We start from the raw sequence: 22,649 nt of genomic DNA, 5'->3' as shown, positions 1-22,649 counted from the left end.
GCGGCCCCACGTCCCGAGCACTGGCCTGGCTGAGCACCCAGGGGCCGTGGTGCCGCAGGTCCTCACTGAGCTCAGTGGAGGGCGCCCAGCATGAGAACAACCCCCACGATGCCCCACAGCCGACTGACCGTGTTGGGAGACCCAGAGTTTGCCCAGAGGTTCAGCAGGCCTGGGACATCTGGCCCGGGGGCTGGAAGCACCTATCGGTGGTCCACCTCCTCTTCCACCTCCTCTGACTCCAGCAGGACCACTCTGAATGTGCTCAGAACGTCACCGGTTCTGGCCTCGTCAAGGAAGAGCATCTTCTCTTGATAAGAGAGCAGTTAGCCAGAAGCCACCAGAAGCTTCTCCACAGTACGGAGCGGGGACCTTGACCCACAGAACCAGCCACGACAGCCTCACACAAACGTGGCCATAAAAAGCAAATTAGTTAAGTACTTTATTACATTTTAGTGCTTTCTTAAAATAAATATAATAATATAATTATCAAACATACAGTGAGAAATAAAGCACACGTGTGAACGGCATGTCACAGGAGTTCACTCAGGACTGTTTCAACACTCAGCACTGGAGAAACCGCACAGGCCTACCTATGTACAGAAGACCCAACTGGGCAGGGCGAGGCCGCCGCGTCCCCTCCGTGCTCGTGGACACGGTTACTCCCCTTTGCGTTGGAATTACCAGTTTGCGTGTCTTAACTTTTTCTCTCTGTGAAGCTTCAGTTTTTTTTTCTTTCTGCAGTTTTGAGATAGATTCAAGTAACACTCCCAAGGAAAAAAAAATGTGCAAAACTAAATAAGTGACTCCAGAACGTCCCAGCGGTCGGGTCAGCGGGTCAGGTGCACCAGCAGCGCGTGTGCAGGCCGCGCCCGAAGGTCTGGTCCCAAGAAGCACCGGGGGGCCGGCAGGAGCACCAGGCCCACCGTCGGGAGGCGGACCCGAGCGCCCCGCAGACTTGTGGTTCCCGGACAGCTGCCAACGACCACTTTGTGTTTGAATAGGCGACGCGACCAAACGCTCTGTTGACACGGAGAACCGCAAGCTCCCCGGCGGGCCCGAAGCTCTTCCAGAAGCCAGGATCGGGACGGGACGAGTGAGGACGTGATAAAAACACTAGAAAGAACTGTCAGCTTAAGTGCATCATCACCTTTTTAACAGAAACATGCTCAGAGTAAAAAATATTCTACTTTACCAAAAAATCTGTCTTTATTAAAGTGAACAATCATGGGCGCGCCACCCCCAACGTACCGGGCGAGGGCTGTGCTGGCGTGGCTCGCCCGCCTCCAGCCGGGCGGACGCCAGCGGAGTACCGTGCCTCCCTCGCGACTGCGTGGCGGGGAGCCCGCCACGCTTGTTTGTAAACGTTATTCTAGCAGAAGACAGACCGCAGATTTCAGTGCTTTTAGGGAACTGCTATTTTCAGTAAACTTTTTCTGAGCAGCAAGAAACAAGAATTTTTTTTTTCCAGAAATCTTAGAATTGGATATAAACGTTGGCAGTAGACACAATCAATAAATATTATACAATTTCTCAAATGAAAACAACTCCCCACCATGAACTCCTTTCCTACAGACATTCGAACACCCTGACCCGACACCAGGTCTCAATCCTGTGATCCTGCGCGGTCACAGCCAGCCAGCAGGAGCGGGGTCAGGCCATGTGCAAGAAGGGATGAGGGGGGAGGCGAGGAAGCCAAGGAGATCACTTTAGTTTACACCGAAGGAGAGCTTCAAGTAAAAGGACCCTGCTGCCGGCAGCTCTGGGACACACCGCGGCCGGGAGCCTCCAAGCAGCAGGGACAGGGCGGCCGCTGGGACCAATCGGGCCGTCCACCCCGGCCCCACCTGCCATCCTGGTGCCGGGAGCTCAGGGAGGGGTTTTGTCTTGTCGTCTAGAAGCCTCTTTGAAAAAGGTCTGTGATTCTGCACACTTCGTACCCAAAAGGAAGAAAGTAATAAATATCGACCCGGCTGGTGCGTCCGCAGACTCCGCCGCACCGGGGTCATTTGCGAGTCTGTGTCTTCTTTGGCGCCGAGGGCCGCTTAGGCTGCCACAGGTGGTTGTGGATGGTGAGCGCGTCCACGCTGACCGACATGGTCTTGGCCGGGATGAGGCTGAACTGCTTCCGGTCCGAGCTGTACTTGTACAGCTTGTCGATCATCTTCTTGGCGATGCTCTTGGGCCCGGTGCCCGTCAGTTTGCAGATCTCCTCGGTGTCGGGGTAGTAGCAGTAGAGAGCCCGGAACTGGCAGCCGGCGTCCCGGAACAGGATGATGTAGTGGTTGGCGTCACACTTCTCCAGCTCCTGAGGGTAGGGCGTGAAGCGGGGAGACATGGAGTTGTGAGCCCCCACAGTCGGACCCTGCGCCCACCGCCTGCTCACCCGCCAGGCTAGACAAGTGCCGGAGTGGACGAGAGGCAATGGGCCCTGTTCCCCACTGCCAGAGGGAAGGGCGCAGCCGTTGTGGAAACGAGTCAGGCAGGTGTTCGGAAGCTGGAACACCCAGTCACCACGGGACTCAGCAGCTCTTTTCTCAGGGATGCGCCCCAGAGAAATTACAACACACATCCAGGGAAAACTTGTGCACAGACATCTCCAGCAGCATTACTCACAACGATCAAAGGCTAACGCTGCCCAGAAGCCCCCCAGCAGACGGACGCACAAGCCCCGGTCTGCACAGAAATGGGACGCTCTTCAGGCGCAGAAAGGACTGAAGCACCACAGGTGCTACCCCTTGGATGCACTTGACGACATCCTGCCAGTGAGAGACGCCGCCCAAGGTCCGCCTCGGGATGAGCCCCTCCAAGTGACACCACCAGTGCAGGCAAACGCTGAGGGGACTGCAGAGCCGGGGGCAGGGCAGCGGCGTGGGGAGCAGCCCCGGTCCGGGGGCCAGACTGGCCCTGACTGCAGCCCTGGGAACGCAGCCCTGACGCCGCTACAGGGGGCTTCACGCTGGGAGACGTGTCCCTCGCCAGCGCGGTCACAGAACGGACCTGGAGCAGAGGTGACGGTCCCTCCTTGTTACGGTGTCTGCCGCACCGGGCTCTCAACCTCAGAACGTCGTTACGCAAAAACATGTTGCCCGACACCGCTCACACTTGAGAATGCTCAGCTTCCTACCCTGCAGCTCTCTGAGCCTGGTCCGGGGTGCCGACACCCTCAGAGCGTCTCCGCTCACCGTGAGGACACCTCCCCGTCCCTCTCAGACCTCATCTGGTCCCCTCGCCGCCCTGTTCACTGGAGCTGTCCAGCGGCTGCAGGACCCGTGAGACTGCGCGCAGAGGCAGGGGAAGCCAGGGGCTAAGAAGATGCCTGTGACACAAAACAGTGCCCCTCCTCCCGCTATTTTTGTTTATAAAAACCTGATTTTTCACAAATAGATACTATTCTTCTCGGTATCTAACAGGCTTCCTATTATTTTAAATAAATTCACATATTTATAAAATTAAGAGTAAAAGGCAAAATCCCAGCAATTTCAACGACGTAAAAGCTATGTCTGAACACAAGCCGAACTGGAGGCAGAGCAGTCTCCAGGCCCTCCCACTGCGCCCCACCCTCACGCGGTCTGTCCCAGGCTGGCAGCCCACGCAGCCACTCCCCAGAGGCCCTAAAGCAGTGACCCCTTGACCTCCGACCCCAAGCTCCCTGGCTCCAGCCCAAACTGGGGGATCAGTCCCATGTGGAGCCTGGGGAGCCCCCAAAGCTGCACGGCATCCCTCCCGACTCCAGGCCTCTGCTCAACGACCCCTTCCAGTGAGACCCTGCTGGATGACCAGCCTGCCGCAGCTGCCCGACCAGCCTGCCGCAGCTGCCCTGGTGTCCAATGCTGCCCCTCCACTCTTTCCAGACCATTCATCACCGTCTGACCACAGCCCCAGTCAGAATCAGTCTAACTGCTTTTGTGGACAGGCTTCTGGGGGCCGAGCCGCCCTCCAGCCGGCCTGTGACCACCTGCACGCTGCGGCGTCTGAGCCGAGCTGGCAGCACGGCCCGTGGGTGCCCACCATGGGGCCGCCTTGGACCCGCCGGCAGCTGAGGAGCTGGTGACCCGGGGTGCAGAGGAGCCCCGCCCCAGCAGGGCCCCCAGCCGGAGCCTCCTTGAGGCTGCAGGCACGCACCCAGTCCTAACCCTCCCCGTCCAGACTGTCCACCTGCTGAGACCACCGCCACTCACCATGAAGAGTGACTGAGGCCTGCGGGCCCCGGGGAGGGAGCATCAAGGGGACACAAATAACCAGCATTTTGCCCCAAACTTCCACTTCTCCAGTGGCCCCAGTACAGAGCTGGGCCCCCTGTCTCCACCCCGACACTGTCTATGACACTCGAAGACCTCCCCCCACTCAACAGCATGCTGAGTCTGCTGGCTTCCCTGTAAGAAGCCCCGCCCGCCTCCCGCTCCCCACCCGGGGGCCTGCCCCAGGCCCCCGCCCGACCCCAGCGCGGCCTCCGTCCTGCTGATCTGAGGTCTGCTGAAAGCAAGGGCCAGGGCATGCCGAGTGGCGTAAGCAGACAGGACTGTGTGCCCCACACCTGACCACACGCGTGTGAGACAGCGGCCTCTTCTGTCAGCCATCAGGATTCTCCCCTCTAGGGAAAACCTTCATTCACAAACACCCTTCCCCTACATGAAAACTTAGGTGTGAGACTTTGATACTTGCCTCTAATATTGAGTTTTTGTGAGGTTCGTTCACTTTTCCTGCCAGACAGCAATGGGATATAGCGTTGTGAATGATTGGCTTGTTGGATTTGCTGCTGGGCTCCTTAAACAGCTTGGGACCTGTGAAAAGCAGGCCAAGATGTGCAAAGTGAGTATCTGTGGCATGCGGACGCGCGCGCACACACACACAAAAGGCAACAATCTTATAAAACCAAGCAGCAGACAGGCTAAATCAGAAGTGTTCATAACTTTCTGAAAACGCAGAGTAACAGCCAGTTCAAATCTATGAGAGAATTCTAAGTTATAGATTTTAAATAAACTGAGGAAAAGGTTAAAGTAAGAACTTACTCCTTTTCTAATTTCCATTTCTTTGATACACAGAAAACACAAAAGCAGGACTTTAAACCCTTAGCAGCGTGGGGTTCCTACGTGCCCAGGACACACAGTGAGCCATGAGCGGGGCAGGGGCAAAGGCGCGCCACTCCAGGGCCGTGCCCTCCCTTCCCACGCCGCGCTGTCTCCGCAGGACGCGGCTGGGCGCCGTGCCCCAAGCGCAAGGCTGTCACCTGTGTACTCAGCCACGGAGGCAAGTGAGGACGCGGCGGACGCCGTCTCCCAGTCTCTGTCGGTGCTCCTGCTGGGGTTGCGGCTCAGCACGGGCAAGGCTTCCAGGGACTCGACTCTGCTGGGAAGGGGGACAGGGCAGCGATGGGAGGGTGGCAGGCACACCTCCTCTCGCCTGCAACTGGTGCCGGCTGGTGGGACGCCACCCCGAAACGGGCCGGGCTGCACCGCCGGCACAGGAAAGTTGGCGGCCGCAGCAGCAGTGGGGAGCACGGCCAGTCTGCCCCAGGAAAACATGGCATCAGGGACAGAGCCGAGCCTGGGGCACCAAGGGGCCTGGGAGGGGAGGGCCACCCCCAGGCGGCGCCGCAGAGCAGGAGGGCAGCACTTGCCCTGCTGCTTTGAGAGCCAGGTGACCAGGGCCCAGACGCTGCTGCTGCCGCCGCCAGACCAGGGACGGACCAGGGGAAGAAGGGGCCTGGCGGGCGGGGTCCCCAGCCGTGGCACTTGGGCCACCTCCACGGAGCGGGACACACTCGTGCCAGGAGGCAGGTGTGGGCAAAGCTTGAATTCAGTCCCAGTAACAGACCGCCTGAGCAAAGTTCTAACCGGAGTCCAGGGTCCCTGCGAGGTGCGGCAAGGCAGGACAGTGGGGACCTGCCTGCCAGGAGGCCGACCCCAGTGTGGGGGCAGCGTGGACAGAGACCCACAGGGGCTGCTGAGGCCTGTGGGCGGTCAGCACCTTCGACAGCCTCCCCAACACCTCCTCCTCCTGACTCACTCCTTAATCAGAAAGGGAAATGCCAGTGCCCCCGGGAACAGCACCTCAGCCCACATCAAGGTGACCCACACGACGGGCTGCCCTGGGAAACGCACAAGCCCCTCTCCGCGGGGCCCCGGCCGAGATGCACATGCTGGACTGGAGCAGGGGAAACCTGCCGAGGGGCGGGCCCTGTTTCAGGGAATGGGCACAAGGACTCAGCGAGACTGCGTCCCACACGGACCTGGGCTCACGGAAGGACACTGCGGACCCAACGGCAGTGCTGGTCTAAGACCACGGTGACGAGAGGCAACGCCCCTGCTCAGAGACACGCGCTCAACTGTTTAAGGACAAATGTTGTCAACTTACTACTCTCAAAAGGTTAGAAACAAAAACGTGTCCAGGGCTGGGAGAACAAGGGGACAGAGAGGGATAAACACAAAACCATCTCAGCAGTGGGTGAGCCTGGGCAACAGGGATTAGCTCCTGTGACGATGGCACTGCCGCGGCTCTGAGCTGCCCCAGGGCCAGCCGGACGGCCCACCGCCCACACTGCACAGCACCCCCATGGCACCCCGTCTGCTCACCGCTGCGAAGGCGTGCCCCCCGAATGCACGCTCTCGGGCTCTGTGGTCGCTGCGGAGGCCAACGACAGGCTGGAGCCCGACTGGGCCCGGCTCAGGTTATCAGCTGCCAGAGACAAGACAGGGCGTGCTTCCGTGAGACATGCGTCCCCACCCCAGCCGTCTGCACGGGGGTGGGAAGGGCCGGCCCGCCGCCTCTCAGCACCTGAGGATGCCAGTGCTCGGCCCCGACTCTGAAGAAGGGAAGTGGGAGCTAACAGCCGGAGGGGCGGCGGGGGGCGGAGGGGGCAGGGCCCTGCTTACGGGGGGAGGCGCTCTTGGGTCCCAGGTCGCTGCCTGGCTCCTCCCGGTGGACGGACTTGGGCCGCGGCTTCCTGGGCCTGGCCTTGGGCTTGCCCAGGCCCTGCTCCTCCAGGATCTGCTGCTGCTTCCGCCGCAGGTACTCCTGCTTGATCAGCTCCCGCCGCGCCTTCTCCTCCTCCTTGCGGATCCGGTCTTCCTCCGCTTTACGCCTGTGGGAAGGACCGACGGGGGCGGCCTGCTCACGCCAGTGCCCAGCAGAATCTGGGGGCGGGGGGCACGACAGACCCGGCGGGCAGGCGCCTCGGTCACCTACCGCGCCTCGTCTCTCTTGAGCTCAACCTCCGCCTCCAGCTGCTGCCTCCGCACGCGGGCCTCCTCGGCCTTGCGCTGTTGCTTCAGCAGGAAGGCCGCCCGCTTCTTGGCAAGCTCGTCGTCTGCCTTCTGCTCGTCCTGCGAAGCAGATGTCACCTATGAGCATCCGGACGGACCCTCGGGGACCCCCAGCACGGTCACGCCCCGGCCCCGCCCTAAAGGCACAGATGGGGCGTCCGCAGTCACCTGGGAGAAGCCGGGACGGACCCTCACAGGGCCCCCGGCACCGTCAACCCTGGCCACGCTTAATGCACCACGAACAGGAAACGTAGTGCAGACGCTTCCTTACTCTTTTTAACTGAGGAAGGAGCACCCCTTTAGAGGTGCTAGCAAATAGGAAACAAGCCGCGCCGTTCCAAAAGCATTCAGTGTGCCGATGCTGACTCTTATTTGCCCGAAACCCACACACTCGTTCCCACAACAGGAGCTAAAGTGTGTTTACAACTGAAGCGCACGATCGCCAAGCAGGGGACTGTGTGTCCTGACGAGACGGCCCTCACCGCTCCGTCGGTGTCAGCCGCCCTCGAGGGCCAGGACAGAGGAGATGCTCTCAAGACAGAGAGGAGTCTCATGGCTCACTGCCCTCTCCTCCTGTAGAAAAAGCTCCAGGATGTTCCTTGAAGCTTCTCCACCTTCCCAGACTGCAACAGGGAGAAGCCAACCTCAGCCCAAAGGCCAAACACCACCTGCTCTGCGGAGCCTTTGAACTAAGAGAGCTTTTCATTCTTACGTGGTCAGAAAACCACCACGAGGAAATCACCTCGTGACACGTCAAAGCCACACGGAGCTCCTGCTTCGGGGCCCGAGGAGCAGCTTTGCTGGCGTGTGGCCAGCTGCCCTGGGAAAGCTGGGGCCTTGCGGAGACCCTGCAGCCAGGAGGCCGCACAGGCACCCCCAGCCTCTGCAGCAGCGGCTCCGCACGACCAGGGTGGGTGATGGCCTGGCCGCCGTGGGACGTGGATGCCGCCAGCCTTTACCTTGAAAAAGAAGCCAACCCCCGGCTTCTGGTCCCCCTCGCTGCCGAGGTCCACAGAGCTGTCCCGGCCTTCCGTCTCCCCGTCCTCGTCAGGGGCCTTCAGGTCGGAGAGGTCCACCTCGATGAGGCTGGCCTTGCTGCGCGGGGGCTCGTCCAGCGGCACGTTCTCCTTCCCAGGTGCGGTCACGGTGCTGAGCCCCGCCTCCTTCGCACTGCCTTCCAGCCCCTCCCTGAAGCCCGCCTGCTCGGACAGGACGTTGGCGTCTCGGGAGGACGACAGGACGAGCGTCCGCTGGTTGCTCTCGTCGTGCAGTCGGTAGCTGTCGAAGGCGCACTTCTCTGCAGCCTCACTCCCGGGCTCACTGAGCCCGTCCCAGCCCGGCTCGGGGGGCGTCCGAGGCGGGAAGGACCGCAAGTGTGGGGGGGCGGTCTCGAGGCCAGGGGTGGGGGTCTTGCTCCGAGAGGAGCCCTGCTGTCGCTCCTTCGGCACCTTCAGCTCAGCCGGTCTCCCTGACCGGGCATTCCGGCCCTGACCGAGGCGAGGGGGCTTGCGGTGACCGGTCAGGGCTGTTGGAGAGAGCGGCTCAACAAAGTGGATGGCCGCCTTGGCCTTGGGGTCCTGGGAGCCATTGCGGGGCCCGGGTGAGGGCATGGTGGGGGACTTGAGCAGCAGCTGCTCCTGCTGCTGGGAGATCCTGAGGATGGCCTGCTGCAATGTGCTGATGGTCTCGTTTAGCTTCTCGATGGACAGGTCGCACTCGCCCACGTCCACGCCCTCAGCGTCCTCTAGGAGCACCGCCGACAGCGCCTTGCCACGCTCCAGCTCGGGGAGGCTGGCGGGGTCCCGGGCTTTTTGCGGCTGGACAAGAGCCAGGCCCTCCCCGTCCACATCCGGAGACCCCAGCAGCGCTCCCCGGCCCTCCTCCTTGCCGAGGAAGTCGTCCCCGTTGTGCTGGGCGTGCTCCCCTGCGAGGGACGCTGCTTTCAGCGGCTGCTGGGCGGCGTCGGCCCGGCCCTTCTTGACCACGTGCAGGAAGGCTGCCTTGCCCAGCTGCAGCCGCTGCCGCGCCGACAGCGCCTCCACCTTCTTCTTCTGCGCCTCGATGGCCCTGCGCTTCTCCTCCAGCTGCATGCGCAGCTGCAGCAGCTCGGAGGCCAGCAGGCTGGCGTGGTCCCCGCCCGGCCGGCTCGGGCTCTGCTCCCGCCTCTGCTTCCATGTGGTCAGCGGGGCCGGGCAGCTCTCCGAGGCATCGGGCGTGGTCTTCTGGGAGCTGCTCGCACTCGACTTGGTCTCACAGCTGTTGAGCCGCTGGAGCTTCCTCTCGGCAAAGCTGGTCATCTTCGCGCTCCCGCTGGCCATGGACGCACTGCTGGTCTGGGAGACGGTGCTCAGGCACGGGCTGGAGCGGCCGCTGGCATCGTCCTTGTCGTCGTGCTCCCTCACCTTGAGGTCCTCCTGCAGCTTTGCAGACTCCTCCTCCCCGCCGTACCCAGCCCTCGCCGCAGGGTGCTCCTCGCCGGCAAAGTCCTGCTCGGCCTCGTCCAGGTCGGCGACGTCTGAGTCAGAGTCCTGCCGCAGGACAGCCCAGGTGTCCGGGCCAAGGGCGCCGGGGCTCCGCGCGCAGCTCATGTAGAGCCTGCCCTCCGCGTCCTTGTCGGCTCTGCCTACATGAAGGAAGAAGCCGTCGGCGGACTGTCCCTGAGACGATGGGTCAAAACCGCTGCCAGCCAGAGGCCCACCATGCGTGTCCCCCACCACCTGGGGCCCCACCTCAGCGGGCACAGCGTCAAAGCCTGCAGACATCTCTGAACAGGAGATGGGGGTGAAAGTCCTGTTCAAGTCGCGAGCGACGTGACTGCCAGGCGCCTTCTTCCGCCCCAGAGGCTGGTGGCCATCGCCAGACCTCCTGGACGTGAAGGCCCGGGGCCGCCCCTCTCCACATTCGTCCTCCTTGGTGACCACCTGCTTCTCCTTGGCTGGCCTGAGCACGGCCGGCATCAGTGGCTCCAGGAAGAAGCTGTCGGGCTTACTTTCGAAGGCGTCTGCTAGCCTCTGGGGAGACCTGGCACCGGCCATCGGGCCAGGGTCACCACCCTGGCGAGCCACGTCCGTCCTCACGATGGCCAGGAGTTCCTCGTCTTCGTCCTCAATGTCAACGTTGCTTAGGAGGCTCCTCCCGTCGGTCCTGAGGGCTGCGGGCTGGGGCTGGTTTTGCGGGGTCAGGTGGACGACACTGGAGGCCAGGCTGTCCTTGCTGATGGAGCGGGCCAGGCTGACGCTGTCACCACCGCTAGGGTCCATGTCACAGCTCGCAGTGTGGTGGAGGGCAAAGGGTGCTGGCTGAGACACAGGCCTGCAACGTGGGGAGAGAGGCCACGGGACACGTCATGCCTCTGACGAGAACACAAGTCACGAGAGAGAACCCTACTCTTACAGACAGGACGCATGAACAGCTCTCTCCTGGGCAAAGGAAAGCCAGGAGCCTTTCAGCTCAGCAGTCCTGACACTCTGGCCCAGCCCCCCTTGACCACGCTGAGGATCCCAACGCACTTTCGCGGATCCATCAATACGAGTCCATATGTATCGCCCTAGGAATTGGAGCTGAGACGTTTTGAAAACGATTAAAAATTCCGGTAAGAAATCCATTACATGAACTGTGGCCTGTTTTCTAAAACAAGCCAGGGCAGAGTGTAAGGAGCGGCCTGGCTGGATCCTCGGGTCTGCCTGAGTCAGGCTGCTGTGACCCCACACCGCCCAGGGCCTCAGAAGGCTGAAAGCAGCATCGCTGTGGATATATTCTGGGGTCTCTGGACCACATCTGGGGCACTGCTCTGTTAGATTAACCAATATTTCCAGCAGAAACGTATTTGGAAACGTGGACAGGTCACCTGTTTTTTTTTTCCGTCCATGCTATGGCTGCTCCTCGGGGCTGACTGTCGGCTCGGGTCAAGGAACTGGATCGGTGTCGCTGGTCTGCGGTTTGGAGAAAACAGTGAGTGACCTCAGCATTAAGTAACCAGTTTTATATCACTTGAAATTCCTTCAATATAATAACCACTTCTCAAGGAAAGGCATCATAACTCAGCACACCAAAACTGCTCAGGGAAGCAAATAATCCCAACACAATTTTCCAGTTTCGACAATAGGTAACGTATAAGTCAGTCCAGGTCATGAAATCACGAGAATGCCAATTACACGGCAGTATCAATAAACGATGGGCTTCCCTGGCAGTTCAGCTGGTGAAGAATCTGCCTGCAATGCAGGAAACCCTGGTTCGATTCCTGGGTTGGGAAGATCCCCTGGAGAAGGGATAGGCTACCCACTCCAGTATTCTTGGGCTTCCCTGGTGACTAGCTGGTAAAGAATCTGCCTGCAATGCGGGAGACCTGGGCTTGATCCCTGGGTTGGGAAGATCCCCTGGAGAAGGGAAAGGCCACCCACTCTAGTCATCTGGTGTGGAGAATCCCATGGACTTCCATGGGGCCGCAAAGTGTTACACATGACTGAGTGACTTTCACTTTCACTTTATCAATAAGTGATGTCAATGTCAATTAAAAGAACCAGTGAATGTCAAAGTGCAAGTGTCTGACACGAGGTAACGTCAGGCTTTATGTAATTCATTAGGTTTAATATGGTCACTGTAGGACTGTAACTTCTAAGGGACGTCAATAAAACGCAGAAAGCGTTCTGCCAGTCTTCTTAACCAACGTCGCTCCATCGTGACTAATCTGTTCATGTTGAAACTACAATGTGACGACCTCCAGAGAGAGGGATGGGGCGGGGGGAGCGGTGCTTCTCACCTGGGGGGTCCTCTCCCTGCACCGCCTTCTGCTGCTTCTGCCTCAGTGGCAGTAAAGGGTGTGATGGGCTAAAAGCAGAGGCTCCCTTCCCCCTAAACAGAGGACAGGAGAGAAAAATCACCAGCTGCCGATCTTCAAGTTCAAAACCAGACCAGCATGAATCACACCAACCTGCAAAAGATTCAGACTCCCTGGGAAAATTAATTACTGTAAAAATGAACCCAAAATGTACCAACAACATCAAGAATTCAAACTTGGATAAACATTCGGACTGTAGCTCGGAGACACGCTGACCTCTGGTCAAGGCCTATCATACAACAAGCTTCAAGTTTCCACAGCAAATTCAAGTTTGTGTTGAGGCTACACTGCTCACCTGGGCGGGGGGGGCGCCCACAGAGGAGGTCCTCGCTCCTGACTCCCCGCAGCTTCCCATCGCCCTGAGAAAAGGTGACCCCAGTGGGAATAGCGGACAGGCGGGAGTGGGAGGCAGGCCGGACTTACAGGGGCTCAGGCTCCCCGAGCTGCAGGTGGTGCGGCGGGGCAGGGGGCTGCGGGTCGGCCGGGCTCGCCGCTGCAGGGCCGCCCAGGAAGCTGCGCTTGGTGGCGTTGGAGATGGGAACTGGGGGCCGGCTGCTTTTGGGGTGCGACACTGATTTAGCTGCAGAAACAATTTTATAGGAATAGTCTTGTTATTTACCGCTACTTACAACACTAGCGAGAAGAATCTTTAAGAAAAAAAATCCATTTTTATAAGTACTAAAAACAAAACTTTTACATGAAACCAAACTTCTCAAAAAAAAAACCCTGGTTTCAAGGTCATTAGGCATATCATGAGAAACACTGGACTGGAAGAAACACAAGCCAGAATCAAGATTGCCGGGAGAAATATCAATAACCTCAGATATGCAGAAACCACCACCCTTATGGCAGAAAGTGAAGAGGAGCTTAAAAGCCTCTTGATGAAAGTAAAAGAGGAGAGTGAAAAAGTTGGCTTAAAGCTCAACATTCAGAAAACGAAGATCATGGCACCCGGTCCCATCACTCCATGGGAAATAGATGGGGAAACAGTGGAAACAGTGTCAGACTTTATTTTGGGGGGCTCCAAAATCACTGCAGATGGTGATTGCAGCCATGAAGTTAAAAGACGCTTACTCCTTGGAAGGAAAGTTATGACCAACCTAGATAGCATATTCAAAAGTAGAGACGTTACTTTGCCGACTAAGGTCCATCTAGTCAAGGCTATGGTTTTTCCAGTGGTCATGTATGGATGTGAGAGTTGGACTGTGAAGAAAGCTGAGCACTGAAGAATTGATGCTTTTGAACTGTGGTGTCGGAGAAGACTCTTGAGAGTCCCTTGGACTGCAAGGAGATCCAACCAGTCCATTCTGAAGGAGATCAGCCCTGGGATTTCTTTGGAAGGAATGATGCTAAAGCTGAAACTCCAGTACTTTGGCCACCTCCTGAGAAGAGTTGACTCATTGGAAAAGACTTTGATGCTGGGAGGGATTGGGGGCAGGAGAAGAAGGGGATGACTGAGGATGAGACGGCTGGATGGCATCACTGACTTGATGGATGTGAGTCTGAGTGAACTCCGGGAGTTGGTGATGGACAGGGAGGCCTGGCGTGCTGCAATTCATGGGGTCACAAAGAGTTGGACACGACTAAGCGACTGAACTGAACTGAACTGAGGCATATTTTGTAATGAATAAAACAAATATTTTAACAATAAGTACCAAAATCAAAAGACACAAGCCAGACTAGAGCAGCGAGGGAGGGTGCATGGACCCCTAGCACGCAGCCTCCTCACTGGGCCCGGGGACGGAGCTGACCAGGGCGCCCTGCAGCCAAACCCTCAGGGGGCGGCTGGCCGGCTGGGCCCAGCCTGCGACCGAACGCCTCAGTGGCCACTGCAGCTCAAGCCCCCGTGGGCTTGGGTGGAGGTCAGGCCCAGCCTGAACCTGCTCCGAGAACACTGGCCAAGAAAGATGGTGCCAGTGCCAGTCCTGGTGGCCAGACCTGGGCTTCGGAGGCAGACTGCTCACAGCCCGTCAAGCCCCCTGGAGCTCCCAGAGAAAGCCCTGACTCAACCCCACTGCGGCATGAAGGCCGGGGCCTGTAAGCACACCTCCCGAGCACTCTCACGCACGGGAGTCTGCCACTCACCATCCTTCAGCTCCTGAACATCCCTGGGCTGGACAAAATCTGGTTTGACGTTCTCAAACCACCAGAAGAGCTCGGCAATAAAAACCATAACATTTGGCTAAAAAAAAACACAGAAAAGATCAAGGACACAGTAGACAGCTTGTTCCCACATGGTTTTAGAAATGTGCTTTGATAACTGATTATTACCTTCAGCACTAAAGGGGCGTACAGCATATCCTCTAGGGTGAGATAGAAGCATTTGTTAAGATATTCATTGGAGAATTCTCTCAGAAGCCGAATGTTATACAGACTGTCAGCCATCGACGTCACCTCCTTCAAGCATATATCTAATAGATAAAAAGATAAAATTTATTATGTCTAAAATACATTATATATAAAAGATAAGTTTATTATAAAGACACGCTGTGTGTGCAGGCACACAGATCTGCGTGCGCATATATGTATACAGGTTTCAACTGAAAACCATTTTAATTGAAGGTAAAGGTGACATTTAAAAAGGTAAAAAGCATTATTAAACATCACAAGTAATTACAAGTAATGCTAAATATAGAAAGAAAACACTAAGAAAAAGATAGGGAAAATCTCCAGGACCTGAATTTAACTGTTAACATCTATAAAGCATACAGAAATTACTTAACAACTGAGCATGAACTGTGACAATCACCTTTCAGTTTATAAAGACCTGCCTACCTAAGGTCAGTGCGCATTTAACCGAGCTTCTCCCCCGAGTCCTTCCAGTGACACTATGTCCACGGGTGGGAAAGGGGAGCATAAAACGGGAAACGTCAGGCTTGTCCCACAGAAATTTACGGGACGCTGCTCATCACAGAAGGCAGGAGGCCCGCAGAGCTCGGCCTCCCTCTGCTGGCTGTCTGTACCCGGAGCAGGACAACTGTTCCATTTCATGCTGTTCTGCAGGATGCCAGACCCTCAGCCAGAAAATTCCAGCAGGGAAACCCACGCTGGGCCACTCAACAGGCTCTTGAGGGGGATGTGGGCCCACCCTCAGGAGCGACCAGAACACCCAGATACCACCCAAGGCTAAACTAGAAGTGGCTGTCCTGACGACTTAACTCTGCCTGTAAATAAACAAACAGGATTGAGAAACTTACTTTAGAAAAACTTTACTCCTAAGAAGTCATTTTCAACGATTTAGAAATCTCACGCACAAATGGGATTTATCTTCAAATTCTGTCCTACGTGGAGATGCCCTAACACTGTGAATTCTCAAGAGAAAACTTTCATAAGTTGAGTAACAATTATATTGCTAGGAAATGTTCCTTTTACTCTAAAATTCAGATTGTGAAATATTACAAATACAAAGATCAGACTCCCAGGCACCCTCCACTGAGTGAACAAATGTTAACATTGTTCCTTCTCCGATCCAAATCTTATTTTCTCTCGGTAAAGCACCCAGCGCTGACCCACCTGGCCCCACGGCAGCACCCTCTAAGCCCTGGGACCTGTTGCGTGCAGCGTCTGCACCACGCGAGGCCTGCCCCATGAATCACAGACACAGCTCCTGGCTGACTGCAGACAGCACTCACGACAACAAGCCATGCCTAGCAGGTGGCAGCCTGTTATTTCCCCCAGACCCGGAATTATGTCTCTAAACAGTTCTATGCTGATGTGAGCAGATTTTGTCATTCAACGGCTGTATCTGTTGTTGTTCAGCCACTAAGTCGTGTCCAACTCTTTTCAACCCCACGGACGGTAGCCCGCCAGGCTCCTCTGCTCTCCACCATCTCCTGGAGTTTGCTCACGCTCGTATCCATTAAGTCGGTGATGCTGTCTGTCTGTCTCATCCTCTACCACCCCCTTTCTCCTTCTGCCTTCAGTCTTTCCTAGCATCAGGGTCTTTTCCCACAACGGTATTCCCATCTCTTTAAGAGGTTTCCACAATTTCCCAATGGCTATATAGGATTCCGGGCTTCCCTGGTGGCTCAGCTGGTAAAGAATCCACCTGCAATGCGGGAGACCTATGTTCAATCCCTGGGTTGTGAAGATCCCCTGGAGAAGGGAAAGGCTACCCACTCCAGTATTCTGGCCTGGAGAATTCCATGGACTGTGTATAGTTCGTGGGGTCGCAGAGAGTCGGACACAACAGAGCAAGTTTCCCTTTCACTTAGGATTCCACAATTTTCACTATCATGAAAAACCAAACCTGCATGTTCTCTTCACCGGGAACCCTCCCAGAAAGGGTCACAAGCTACGCTGCCCACACCTGGCCTGGCCACACCCCAGCCTGCCCGTGGCATCTGGCCTCTCTCTGCGCTGGGCCGTGCTCGCCTGGACCGCCTCTTCTGGGAAAAGCCTGCTCTTACTACCCCTCGGGTTCTTCAAATCCTACTGATTTGTCGGAATTCTTTGTGTATGCTGGTTACAAAACATCAGTGTGGCAGCCCACTGCCAGTTTATATTTATCCCGACCATTTCTGTGCACATTTTATGCTCGGTTTTATGATGTCCTCTGTCACCGCAGTGGATTTTACATGCGTACATGCAGGAATCTTTCCTGGTGCTTGTGTAATTTAAACAATCCATCCCATTACCAATGTCGTGACAATATTTTCCTGTTTTTTTCCCCAAGTTTTTAAAATTTTGCTTTTCCACTCTTACGATTTTCGTCCAAGGCATGGTGCTTGGCACATGTGGGGTGGGGTCCCACTGCATTCCCCCCTCACCGGTGGCGCTTGCCCCACAGTCTGTGGGCCACGCCAGGCGCCAGGTTCCCACAGAGCACTGGTGTCTGCGCCCCTCTGCACAGCTCTCAGTGCTTTAGCTGAAGCAAAGGGTAACACACAGGAATCCGGGACAACCAAAGCGAAAGGATGATGAATGGGTCAGTGTGCCGAAAGAAGCAAGACTCCATGAGGCCATCCCGACGCAAGGAGAGCAGCCCTCCGCACCGCAACACAGACCTGCCAACCGACAAGCGGGCCAGAAATTCCCATCTGACAACCACTGTGGGGTTAGAAACCCCGGAGACCGATATCCACGCAGCCCAGTCACTAGTCGGTCGTAAAGCAAAGAGCAGCAGCGTCAGAGAGGAGAAAGGCCGGAACCCAGGGACCGCGGCGTGTCCTGGACACGGCGCCCGGGGCAGCGTGGCTGCGGACACCAGGCCCTGACTGCCACCAGGAGGGAAAGCCCACGCCCCTCCTCTCACGCCCTGCTCCTGGTGCCAGGGGCTCCCAGGGCCCTCGCTCGGCCTCCTCGGCACCCCCTGCTCTGCCCCCAACACCGGGGGACACGTCCCCAGGGAAGAACCTGCAGCTCAGCCTGGCTTCCCCTTGTGCTCGGATGATTTCCGACCAGCAGAGACAGAAGGCCACTCTTCATTCTCCTTCCTTCAGCTCGTTCTGGCATATTTCTCTGTTACTGTCAAATGCACTGAGATCAGCCTGGCGTACTGATTTTTAAACTCCTTGCTGTACAGGACACGCGCTGAGGCAACAGTTCAGTCGCTCAGTCGTGTCCGACTCTGCGACCCCATGAATCGCAGCACACCAGGCCTCCCTGTCCATCACCAACTCCCGGAGTTCACTCAGACTCACGTCCGTCAAGTCAGTGACGCCATCCAGCCATCTCATCCTCTGTCGTCCCCTTCTCCTCCTGCCCTCAATCTTTCCCAGCATCAGGGTCTGTTCCAAAGAGTCGCCTCTTCGCATCAGGTGGCCAAAGTACTGGAGCTGAGGCAACAAGTCTCCCTTTAAGCCATCTGAGCTGCGGCCCGTGCATTCAGGCATGTACATTGCTCATTTATTCCACAAACATCTACCAAACACCAGGTTGTCCCGGACAGCACGGGATGTATCAGTGAGCTGAACGGATAAAGACACCTGCCCTCAGCGAGCCCCCACCAGGAGATCCCACTGCGACTCCGAGTTAGAGCGTGAAATGTTTTAGAGTAAGTTCTTTGTTTCCACACACTCAAGATTTTAGCAGTCTGGAGACAGACGCTGCACGTTTCTGTTACCGACTTCTCATTTTACTGTGCTGTGACACAACCTGTAGAGGTTTCTTCTGTGGCCTTAGTCGAGCCCATTCTTGTAACACCTCCATGCGTTCTCGTTTAAGAGGGCAGGTCCCCGTGAGCTGGAGCGCTGGGCCTGCACCCGTGTGCTCGAGTCCCCTCAAGCCTTCCTGCCCGCATCTGCATCAGCAAGCGGTCTCACCAGTTAGGTCACAAGTGCGCCTCCAGTCATCTCACCCCGTGCTGCTTTTAAAACCCCCTTCTAAAGTTCTGCTACGGACGCAGTGAGCCTCAACCCTCTCCTCCTGTGGGCTTGTACTTCATCCGCACCACAGGCTATCTGCTCCTAGTACCTCCGTCTATCTCCAGACCCCGGTGGACAGGTGAGACGCAGGCTGGACAAAACCGCAGTCAGAACTACTGAACCAGAGAGCCCCGAGGCAGCCGCAGGCGGTGCCGAGGGTCAGGGGACCCCAACGCACACAAGCGCGCCACGCCAGTGTCTCCCCCGAAGTCTTCGTGGTGAACGCTGTGCTCCATCAGATGTCCGTCTGCACAAGTCTGTCTGTCTGCTGCGCCCACCAGTCTGCTGCCTTCCCGCAGGGGTGGGGGCAGGGGTCCGGCGGTAGCCCACTCCTGCACGGTGGCACTCTAAGTGAGACCAAGTCTCCCAAGTCCTGACTCGTTCACATAAACTCACCGCACACCTGTCTCCTTCCCACCCAGGATGCAGCCCAGTGGCCCTCCCCCCCCGAAAGATCCCCCTCAGCTGCAGGCCTGGGCGTCAGACGGCCCTCCTGGCTTTGTCATGCCAGCAGGGGGTGCCCCACAGTCCTCCCAGGGCGCTAGTCACAGCTCCCATGGCAGGTGGCCCAGGCCCCACAAGCACAGAGGCCTCCCAGGCCCAGGGCAATCAGGTGCCAATCCAGGTGTTTTCACTCAAGATGAGGACCCCCTCCCGGACTCTGAGACTCCCCCTCTTTCACCATCAGCTGTGTGTTTTTAACTACAAAGCCCAGCGTGTCTGCTTGGGTTGGGGAGGGACCACGGTCAGCCCTGTGCCAGCCACGAGCCTGGCAGACACTCCGTGTGCAGCAGCGGTCAGGACACTGCGGAGCTCACGCCCCACCCCACCCCACGTCAGAGAGGAGGGTGCAAAGCAAACCCACATCGGCAGCCCTGTTCCCGTCAGCGCTGCTCGGGGCATCACTTACACCTCTCCCCATGGCCCAGCGCGGGCACCGTGGCAACACACGTGACCCAGTGATGCCACCGACACCAGGCCTGTGGGCGCCCCTCACGGTGTGTCCACAGGCTGGATTCCGCACTCGTCTTCCCAAACCACGTTCAGGATGCTTTACCTCGACTGGAGTGGGGCTGACCGGCTCTTAGCCGTCCCGAGACCTAAGTCCAGTCACTGATAGGGAATGCACTACCATATTTGTCCCAGCCCCCCTCCCCACCAGGTAGAATGCCAGGCTCAGAATGCTGTTGCCAGATCTACGCGTCCACGCGCTGCCCCAGCAACGCTGAGGACTCGGGGTTACTGCTGCCCGCTTCATCGCTTACACTGGCGATCCGCATGTCCTCCGGCTCCCCGGGTCCCCTCGGAGGCGCAGGCCACACTCACTGTCCAGCTTCAGCTGCCCCGGGCAGTAGTAGTGGACCACGGCCAGGAGCGCTGCCCGCTTCGCTTACACTGGCGATCCAAACGTCCTCCGGCCCCCCAGATCCCCTCCAGAGGCGCAGGCCACACTCACCGTCCAGCTTCAGCTGCCCGGGGCAGTAGTAGTGGACCACGGCCAGGAGCGCCGCCCCGTGGCTGCCGTCGCGCATCAGGTCCTCCAGCAGCGGGAAGTGGGGTGGCTGCCGCGCGCACAGCTGCTCCCGGCGGTACCGCACCTGCAAGTGAGAGGGGCCCAGTCACTGCACGCGAGGCCGGCGCTCAGCCAGCGTCCACGGCAGCTGGCCGGACCACGGTCAGAACAACGGCAGCCACGCGCGTAAGCCTCGCGGTCGGGTGACGCCCTCTGCCTGGAACACGCATCCAGACCCAGGGAACTGGGCTTCCTGGCCACAGTGGGCAACCACGGTAAGCTGCTCAGGACGCCACGGCCATCTCCCTCTGAGGGCCAGACACCCCGGGGAAGGAGGCAGGACACACGCCTACGTTGCCAGGGGCTGCACACGGTCCACGGGTGAGAAACAAGTTACATGGTGAGAGCCCTACACCGGGAAGACCCACGTGACTGGCCCTTCTCAGAGCCAGCAGCAGCTCAGCATCATGAAAAGCACAAGGCAGCGTTCACACGGCACCTGGGAGACTCCCGAACCAGCTCAGACAAAGGCCGCCTGGCCATTCACCAGCCCCTCGGGCAGGCGCACGGCGGCCGGGAATCTGAAGGCACGTAAAGTGCTATTAAAAAAAACGTAAGCACTTTTCCCAAGGTTTCTGTGCCGCTGTCTTTATCAACAGGGAACAAGTGCTCAGAGCGGAGCCTCCCTCGCCTGCAGGTGCCGCCCTGTAACTGGGCCTTGCTCGGAGCGTGGACACACAGGCCGCCTGCTGGGTGACCACGTCCTGCAGTGCCAGTAAGCCTGGCATTTCTGCAGCCACGCTTTCCCCAGCGTAGAAGAACACAGTGCTGGCTCAAGGAACAAAGCCCATGCTGCTCACGGAGGGTTTCCGGAAGCTGCGCGGAAGAGTCAATGAACCCAAGGAAAAGCCCCCGGCAGAGATCCCAGGAGAGCCAGCGCCGGGCAGTCAGCAGCAGCGTGTGCACGGAACACGCCCCACCTGGGCCCGTGCGATGCACACCACTCCCACCAGTCTCCACGGGGACTTTGAACTTGTTTCTCGGCCTGGGGTAGGCTCCCGCCCAGAGCCAGGCCCAAGGGCTCCCGTGTGCAGCCCAAGGCATGCGCCTGACCAGCCTCCACACGCACACACACGGCACACGGCAGAGCACAGCATGCAGGAAAGCGGATGGTTTCTCACTCAGGACAGATGGTGTGCGTCTGCGTTGGGGAAAGCGCTGACCCCTTGGGTCCGGGAGCCGCCACTGCCCCTCGAGGGGGCCCCGCTCCCAGCCCTGGGCCTGCCCACACTCAGCCCGCTGCCAAAGCGCAGGCTGCGTGCTCGGGCAGCCGAGGGGACCGACCACCCTGGAGGAGACCCCAGGGCTCTGCTCCCAGCCACGTCTCCCAGTGAGGCCCTCGTCCCGTCTGACACCTCATTCCGGGGCATCTGCACGCCTGGCGGTCCTCACTGCTACGCGTGGACCTGCTTTCCCAGTTTGCTCTCTGGCCTTTGCTTTCCAACAAGAAATATATAAACACTTAAAAAAAAAAAATAGGCCCTCCCCTTCTTTGTGATTATTACATTTCAAAGAAGGGAAATTATCCACCAGCCACAAAGCGGACTCTTTACGTAAATCCCACTGACGGTTTATATCCACTGTATCTCCTTTATAATCGAATCCTAAGGACCATTTGATCCAAACAATTAAACTAAAGGGTCAGGCAAAAATAAGGGAGCTTCAAAAAGATTTGTTCTCCACAACTTCATTTTAAAGGGCGCCACTTGGAGCACCGAGTATTTGTGCATGGGAAACGGCGTACACACTGGGTCCGTTTCCAGAACGGTCGCCGGCGCCCTTGCCACCAGGGAGAGCAAGCCAAGGGCCACGCCTGCTGAAACCTGCAAGAGAGGGAGTGGATCCTGCCACTGACCCTGAAGTTCATCACATAAAGCAGGAAACTACCTCTTCAAAGGAGAAACACGAAGCTGTCTGTCAAGTTTACCTAAGCAAGTGGGCAAACCACACTCGGGGTGGCGGCTACAGAAGGCCTCCCTGGAGCTGAGAGGGCCGCACCACGGTCCACTCTGCCCAGAGCGGGCCAGCCCTGCCCCGCAGGAGGTGCAACGAACCACCAGGGAGGACACTCAAACAAAGACACAGGCGCGAGCAGTTTGAAATGGAAGCAAGTGATGGCGGCGGACGGCCGTCTGATGGCGGCCGGGTGCACGCGGGGTCCACTTACGGGCACTAACTTCCAGTACCACTTGGAGGGAGACTGCTCAGGAGGCGAGGGAAGGAAGGCAGGAGAGGAGTCAGCAGGCAGGTCCGCGTGAGGACGGACGAGACACACGCAACACGCCATGTTCACACGGGAGGTGCGCCGCCTCCGAGAGGCGGGATATGCCCAGTGCACGTGGCCCGGGACGCTCTGCACTAGCAGGGGACCCAGGGGACACCACGGGCACCGCCACGACGCTGGCCTCTGGAGGCATGCGGGCTGGGCCCCACAGAGGACAGGCGCCAAGCCCGCTCAGAGAGGGCCTCGGCAAGCCGTCTGCGCCCGTCTGAGGGGGGGGGCTCACGGCAGCGTGGCCGGGGTGAAGGACCCGCAGACAGCATCCCAGGGCCCGGGAGGCAGTGAGAGGAGCTCCCTCGACCCACAGCCCTGGGACTGCAGCCTTGGCCAG

General features: G+C 58.1%; 1 protein-coding gene across 4 annotated transcripts in view; it reads right to left on the bottom strand.

Moving 5' to 3' along the window:
- Window positions 1-421: 421 nt before the first annotated feature.
- Window positions 422-22,649, bottom strand: part of CAMSAP1 (calmodulin regulated spectrin associated protein 1) — a 46,255-nt gene continuing 24,027 nt past the window's right edge. Inside the window, exons 6-19 of one of the 4 annotated variants that reach the window (XM_027966197.3) lie at window positions 22,205-22,237; window positions 19,921-20,062; window positions 14,371-14,510; window positions 14,185-14,281; window positions 12,523-12,679; window positions 12,022-12,113; window positions 11,110-11,194; window positions 8,222-10,574; window positions 7,186-7,322; window positions 6,873-7,081; window positions 6,573-6,675; window positions 5,228-5,346; window positions 4,663-4,781; window positions 422-2,305 (exon numbers count right to left, since the gene is read on the bottom strand). In XM_027966197.3, coding sequence (XP_027821998.1) covers window positions 2,003-2,305; window positions 4,663-4,781; window positions 5,228-5,346; window positions 6,573-6,675; window positions 6,873-7,081; window positions 7,186-7,322; window positions 8,222-10,574; window positions 11,110-11,194; window positions 12,022-12,113; window positions 12,523-12,679; window positions 14,185-14,281; window positions 14,371-14,510; window positions 19,921-20,062; window positions 22,205-22,237 — 4,089 coding nt within the window. In that variant the 3' untranslated portion in view covers window positions 422-2,002. The remainder of the gene's footprint in view (window positions 2,306-4,662; window positions 4,782-5,227; window positions 5,347-6,572; window positions 6,676-6,872; window positions 7,082-7,185; window positions 7,323-8,221; window positions 10,575-11,109; window positions 11,195-12,021; window positions 12,114-12,522; window positions 12,680-14,184; window positions 14,282-14,370; window positions 14,511-19,920; window positions 20,063-22,204; window positions 22,238-22,649) is intronic. The other 3 variants (XM_027966198.3, XM_027966199.3, XM_027966200.3) reach the window with 3 other exon arrangements.

This window comes from Ovis aries, chromosome 3 (genome assembly GCF_016772045.2).
Source record: "Ovis aries strain OAR_USU_Benz2616 breed Rambouillet chromosome 3, ARS-UI_Ramb_v3.0, whole genome shotgun sequence".
Classification (NCBI taxonomy): domain Eukaryota; kingdom Metazoa; phylum Chordata; class Mammalia; order Artiodactyla; family Bovidae; genus Ovis; species Ovis aries.
Note: the sequence above shows the minus strand (reverse complement) of the source record. Positions and strands in the feature narration are given on the sequence as shown.